The 6,787-nt window shown below is 44.1% G+C and overlaps 1 protein-coding gene across 1 annotated transcript; it reads right to left on the bottom strand.

Moving 5' to 3' along the window:
- Nucleotides 1–376: 376 nt before the first annotated feature.
- On the bottom strand, nt 377–3,585 carry LOC138036682 (craniofacial development protein 2-like). Its single transcript, XM_068882798.1, has 2 exons — nt 2,818–3,585; nt 377–660 (listed from the first exon to the last, which is right to left on the bottom strand). The coding sequence occupies exons 1-2, from the start codon at nt 3,290–3,292 to the stop codon at nt 377–379; spliced, it is 759 nt and encodes a 252-aa protein (XP_068738899.1). The 5' UTR covers nt 3,293–3,585.
- Between the last annotated feature and the right edge of the window lie 3,202 nt (nt 3,586–6,787).

Below are 6,787 nucleotides of genomic sequence, written 5' to 3'. Positions count from 1 at the left end.
TTTGACATAAATTGAGTATCGTTGTCATAAATTGGAAAAAGTATCGGCCCCAAAAATGAGCCTTGACTGGGAACTTCAGAAGAGATTTGCAGAGGATCCGAATCTGTACCATTTACCAATATGCTCCTTTCCCGTCGATTCCTTAATTATTAATTATTAATTCGACCGTTTTAAACTGAAAATCGTTAAACCAAAAGTTTCCATAAATCATAAGCCTTACATAGTTAACAGTAAAATAGCTGATGGCAACCCTTGTGATTGAGAAGGGTCACTTCTATGATTTATTAAAGATCGCCAAGATTATTAAAGATCCATCTAAAATTAGCTTATCATTGTTCTAGGAAGATTCCGTGGCTTATACTTACTTACTAAGCACTTAGATCTCTCCGCGCCAGGAGGCGCATAAGGCCGCAACCCTCGTCTTGCAACCCACTCTGTCTTCCGCTATGACTTTGACTTCTCTCCAGCTGTTCCACCCTTCACTCTTTCGCTCATTTTCCACTGTTCGTCTCCACGTGGTCTTTGGTCGACCTACTGCCCGTTTCCCTTCTAGTTGCCACCCTAACGCTACCCTGCAGTTGTCGGTTGCATCTTTTCTCAAGACGTGCCCGATCCAGTTCCAGCGCCTCCTGCGGATCTCATCACTGGTCTTATTTATTCCTGTAATATCCCCTATCCTCTCGTTGCTCACTCTCTGTGGCCACCGAATTCCGAGGATTCGTCTGAGGCACACAAACTGGAATGCGTCCATCTTCTTTTCCTCCACCTTTGTCATTTTCCATGCCTCGCATCCGTAGAGTAGTACTGGGCGTACTAGCGTCTTGAACAGCTTGATCTTCGTTTGGCGTCCTATGCTCCGTAACCTCCATATCTTGGTTAGGTTATAGAACGCCCTTCTTGCTTTATTTAGTCGGTTCCTAATATCTTCAGTTCCACCACCATCTTTCCTGACCGTTGCTCCGAGGTATACGAATTCTTCCACTTCTTCGACTTCATCTTCTCCAATCTTGACCCTGTCCTGCCGTTTTGCATTCGATCTCATCATCTTGCATTTTGCCGCATTGAGCTTCAGTCCTACACGCCCAGCGTTCTCCACCAATCGATCCGTCTTGCTCTGTATATGCTCGTACTTTGACGAGATCAGAGCAATATCGTCTGCGAAGTCAAGGTCTTCTAATACGCTGGTGAAGTTCCATCGTATTCCATACTTATGCCCGTGTGTCGTCTTTATCATCACCCAATCTATTGCTATGAGGAAGAGAAATCCTGACATAACACACCCTTGCTTGACTCCCGTCGTGATCTTGATCCACCTCGTCTGTTCCCCGTCATCCATTACCGTACACTCAAATTCCTCATACATGATTTTAACCATCTTCACCAGCTTTTCAGGTATGCCGTACGACTTCATGATCTTCCACAAGCTTTCTCTATGGATCGAATCAAAGGCCTTCTCGAAGTCAATGAAGTGTGTGTACAGCGTCGTTCTCCACTCATTCACCTGCTCCATGATGTTGCGGAGAATGAAGATCTGCTCCACTGTGATCCTATTCCTACGGAACCCCGCCTGTTCTTTTCTGAGGGCCTCATCCACTCCCCGTTGGATCTGATCGATTATGATTCGGCCCATGATTTTGCTCATTACTGGCAGCAGTGTCACTCCTCTCCAGTTTTTACATTCGTTCAAGTCCCCTTTCTTTGGTAGTTTGACGATGATGCCTTTCTTCCAGTTATCTGGTATTCTCTCTTCCTTCCATATCTTCCTGTATAGTCTTGTCAGTTCTTGTACTGCTATGTCGCCGCTTGCTTTCAGCAACTCTGCGGGTATTTCGTCCATTCCAGGTGCCTTTCCACTTTTCGTCTTCCTTAGGGCTTGTCTGACTTCATCTTCCCTGATCTCTGCTGTGTCCATCTCCCTCATCTCCTCTGCCGCTGTCTCCTCATCTGTTACAGGGTTCGAAGGCGCCTTCCTCACAAGCACTTCTTCAAAGTGCTCCGCCCATCTCTCAAGTCTCACCTCCTTGTCCTTGATTACTTCTCCATGCATATCCTTTACGGCAGCGGCTTGTCTTCTTGCCGCCTGGTACAGCTCTATTGTGCGTCCTTTCTCAGCAGATCTCTCAGCTTCCTTAGCGATCTCTTCTGTCCAGTGTCTCTTATCCTCTCTTGCCCTGCGCTTCACTTCTCTGTCCTTCAGCCTGTACTCTATGCGCAGCCTTCCTTTGACACGCTCTGATCTGGTACTGTCAATTTTATTTCCTATCTGCCTCCTTTCCTCTATTGACCTCCATGTGTCATCCCTCAACCATTGCTTGCTCCTTTTCTTCACCCTTCCCATCACCTTGTCTGCAGTCTCTGTGTACACTTTCTCTATCTGGCTGCAGTCGTCATTCACGTCCTCTTCCACCTCTAGTGCTTCGAACCTGTTGCTTAACTCGATGTTGAACCTCTCTTTAAACATCGCACTATCCAGCTTTTGTGTGTCAAACCTGGCTTTGATCTTCTTCCTATTTGGGTCTTTGTGGAGCTTCATCTGTAGTTTCGTTACTACGAGGTAGTGGTCACTAGCTGCATCTGCTCCTCGCTGTACTCTAGTGTCAGTAACTGACGTCCTCCATCTTCTCCTTATCATGATGTGGTCTATCTGGTTCCTTGTTTGCCCGTCAGGGGAGATCCACGTGGCCTTGTGTATGTCCTTATGGGGCAAGCATGTTCCGGTGATGACAAGGCCGTTAATGGAGCAGTACTCGCACAGCCTCTCTCCATTGTCGTTCCTGCTCCCTAACCCGTGTCTCCCTATACCCTCATACATCTCGCTGTTATCGTCTCCCACCTTTGCATTCATATCACCCATGACGATCACAATGTCATTTTTGTTGCACCTGTCCGTTGTTGTCTGTAATTGGTGATAAAAGTCATCTTTCTCTTCTGGTGTGGCATCGTTTGTTGGCGCATACGCTTGGATGATGGTTATCTTCTTGAATCGTGAATAGAACCTTGCGCTGATCACTCTGCTGCTTACATGCATCCATTCCATTAAGCTTCTCTGCGCCTCCTGTGATATCATCAATGCCACACCTTTTTGATGTCCTTCCTCCTCTCCAGCGTACAACAAGGTGCTGCCGTTAGCGAGAGTGACCCGTCCAGCCCCTTTCAAAATTGTCTCGCTGATCCCCAGCACGTCTAGTTGGTATCTATCCATCTCCCTCGCCACCTGTGTGGCTTTACCTGCTATATACATCGTGCGTACATTCCAGCACCCAATCCGGGTAACTGACTTTGGCGTCGCCATTGACCTCGTCGGTCGCTGAGCTTCCCGTAGGCTTTTACCCAGTGACGTCCTGGTGCTTCCGGCTGGTTGTCCGTCAGCAGCCACGGCTTCGCCATCATTGATTCGAATCTGATGAGTTGCGGTTTCTGTAATCCGTTGTATTTTTCCGAGAACAGGTGATTGGCCTGTAGCTCAACCCCCAACCTGGAGGACCAGGGGATCACACTTCGTCTGGACTCTACCCTTCGACCTGTTCGGCATGGGTGACCCTACCAGGAGTACAAGACTCCAGCCGGCATAGCTCTAGGGGTCATTGAGACACACAAACCACCCCACCACGATAAGGTGCTTATACTTATCCTTGGTTATTATGGGAACCAAGTTTTCCTTTTCATTAGCTAACGGAGTTGAACTACGAGTCTTCCTTAATCATTTGGCTTTACATATATATCATACAAGGTGTTACAAATGAACCCACTGGGAACTCGGAAAGAATCCGTGCCCCAGATGGGATTCGAACCCACGACCCTCCGTGTTCTAGTACGGATGCTCTAACCACTGAACTACTGGAGACTCTATGGTGAGCAAGGGTGAAATGTGGGTAATTGACTCGAGCTGCATCACGCAGCCACAGAGTCAAATATCGACTGACGGCATAGCTCATAACTGCCTCGCGCAGTCACACTGAGAGCATCATTGAAATACAGTGGCTAGAGCATCCGTACTAGATCACGGAGGGTCGTGAGTTCGAATCCCATCTGGGGCACGGATTCTTTCCGAGTTCCCAGTGGGTTCATTTGTAACACCTTGTATGATATATATGTTAACCATTGTCTCACATTCGCTCTATTTGGCATTACTGGCGCAAATGTCTGCCGCCTTAGTTAATTATTTAAATCAAGTACTTCGGGAATAGCTTGTAGCTAGTAACAGAAGGAGGAGACAGCTCGCTAAGGCTGACGGGTACCTTTAGTCCTTTACCACCTAAACGGCCGAATAACTGGGAAACGTGTTTCAGATTCTATTCTTTCTATTCTTGTATATTAGGAGTAACTTTATAGTTAAGGGCTTTGCACTGAGATTGCGACCTTTTTGTTCATAAATTACAGTAATAAAGAGGGCATGACAGTACTGCTTGACTGTGAAACCATCTTGTGTCTAACGTGTCCTGTTTCAATTATTATATTACGTTAGAAGAGCTGCTCATCTTTTTTGAATTTCAGGGGTGTAGAGAAAGGTGACTCAGAATTTATAGATATCTCAGATGAGCATATTCAAGTGAGAAAACAGCTGCGCGAGGTGTTTCTTCAGGCTGGATTCGCCAAATATTATGATGAAAGTGGCTTCAAGCTTCTCCCATGCCCGCCTGGTACTTTTGTTAATATCTCTGACACCAGACCAAGGTGCATAGACTGCCCAGCTGGTAAGCGTACACAGGTCATATGCATTAAATTAGCTCATGCATACAAGTATCGAATACCAAGAACCGATTTAAAGTGCGAGAGTTGTGTCTTAAATGCATGAACTTGATATTAAAATGTATCAAATTAAGTTCGCAGACATGAAGGTTACCACTGGCGCGTCCAAACACACAGTCAAGGGACGCTTGATTGATGGTGCACTACCAACTTCCCGATAAGACGAGTTCTTATTCTCATTCTCCTTATTTCTCAGTCACTCAGGTCTGATCTTATTCCCGGGTACAGTTCGTGTGGACAGCGGGTATCTGTAGCCTTATGTATACTCATAATTTCAATAAGCCATCAATTGCTCCACGATATCCTGTTGCGCTTTCCTGTTGTGAGTAGCAGACCTTTTGTACAAGTTCTACACGGCAGCTCTTTCTCGGAATTCGCAAGTTGCAACAAAGCTACTTGATGAGTGTGCATAAACTGTTTATAATTTTTATTTGCAATTACAATGGCGACAAAATGGATCCTCGTTTGAAGACGCCACTCAGCAGATTCTTAAGATAACTAGCAATACTGTTCACTCGACCCAAGCACTCTGTTTTTACAAACTACTACTTAATTTTACACGCACTGTTTACAATTCTTATTATAGAAAGTTCCTGTTAGTGGCTGGATACTCTATATAACATCACAAAAAATATTAGAATGGCAACGAAATGGGTACTTGCTGCTATAACGACATTTCTAAGCTTACTAGCTTTAATTACCATCCATCTGCAAAACTAACCATCATCGCCGAAGAAGGTAGTTAAAAATATCACTAAGTAAAGAGCCCACTTTGTTATTATTGTTGTTAGTTCATAGTTGGAAGAGAGCTAATACTTACATTAACAGAAAAAGTTCCTGTTAGTATTTTGATACTCTTTAATAAAATGGAAAATTAATTAAAACTTCACCTAAAAAGGATTTCAAAAAAATTTAACAATCTATGTACAACTAAAATTAAGAAAATATATATGTAATATGTATATACAGTTAATTATCTGATCTTTCCAGTTGCTTCAGAGATTATTGCTTCGGTAACATCAACATTAAACTCCTGCCTGGGTGCTCTTGAACCTCTTATGCATAGCACAGCTGATCTTAGTAGGTTGAAGGAGAGTTTGGCTCTGAGCCAGCCAATCACAGTGCTGTAGCTCATGTGTTTGTTCTCAGAGACTTTGTGTGCGAGCTCAGCTAAGAAGCGCTCAGCTTCCCTTCCACTTCCGCCATAGGGTGTAAACACGAGGGGTCTGAAGGAGCCGTGCTCAACCTCAATGATACGCTGATTATTAATTAACACAATTATTATATGATTCTTCCTTTGTAAATGTTTCACAAAATAACAAATAATCCCAGCTAGCACTTGACCAAAAAATAGTTTGTGCAAAGTCTACTCCAACTAATTTTCGTAGATCACCTTGCACATGTATATTGCTTCTTCCAGTATTTCTTTGCTACACTGTTGCAAGTAATTATTTTGACCTTTCCTCCACACCTCGACTCTATGCCAGCTAAATCCTAATTAATGGCGCAGTAGTAAGAGCATTCGCCTCCCAACAATTTGGCCTGGGCTCGATTCCCAGATTCAACGTCGTATGTGGATTTAAATTGTTGGTTCTCTACTCTGCACCGAGAGGTTTTTCTCTGGGTACTCCGGTTTTCCCACTCCTCAAAATCCAACGTTTGATTTGATATGCGTTAATTTGTCGATTTCAGTTTACATACAGTGTCTACAATTAGTACTCCAGCGCTAGAAGACTCTACACGTAAAATTCCTTAATTTCCGCCCCTGTCCTTTAAACATTTCCGTATGATACTAACAGTTTCGAAGAGGCAAGCTCTTTCTGCTAATTTAACTAATCACTCTATTGATATTTCTTGGCCACAATTCAAATTTGTTTGTTACTGTTCGTGGTGATCGAATCATAACCGGCACAATAGCTGTTATTACAGACGATCGCGCGCGCATCAGCGATGTTAGTTTTAGAAGGCACGAAAACGAGGCTTTCGAGTCAAAACAAGACTTTCTTACAGACTGTGTGATTTCTTGATTCTTTACTGT

This window comes from Montipora capricornis, unplaced genomic scaffold, assembly GCF_036669925.1.
Source record: "Montipora capricornis isolate CH-2021 unplaced genomic scaffold, ASM3666992v2 scaffold_496, whole genome shotgun sequence".
Classification (NCBI taxonomy): Eukaryota; Metazoa; Cnidaria; class Anthozoa; order Scleractinia; family Acroporidae; genus Montipora; species Montipora capricornis.
Note: the sequence above shows the minus strand (reverse complement) of the source record. Positions and strands in the feature narration are given on the sequence as shown.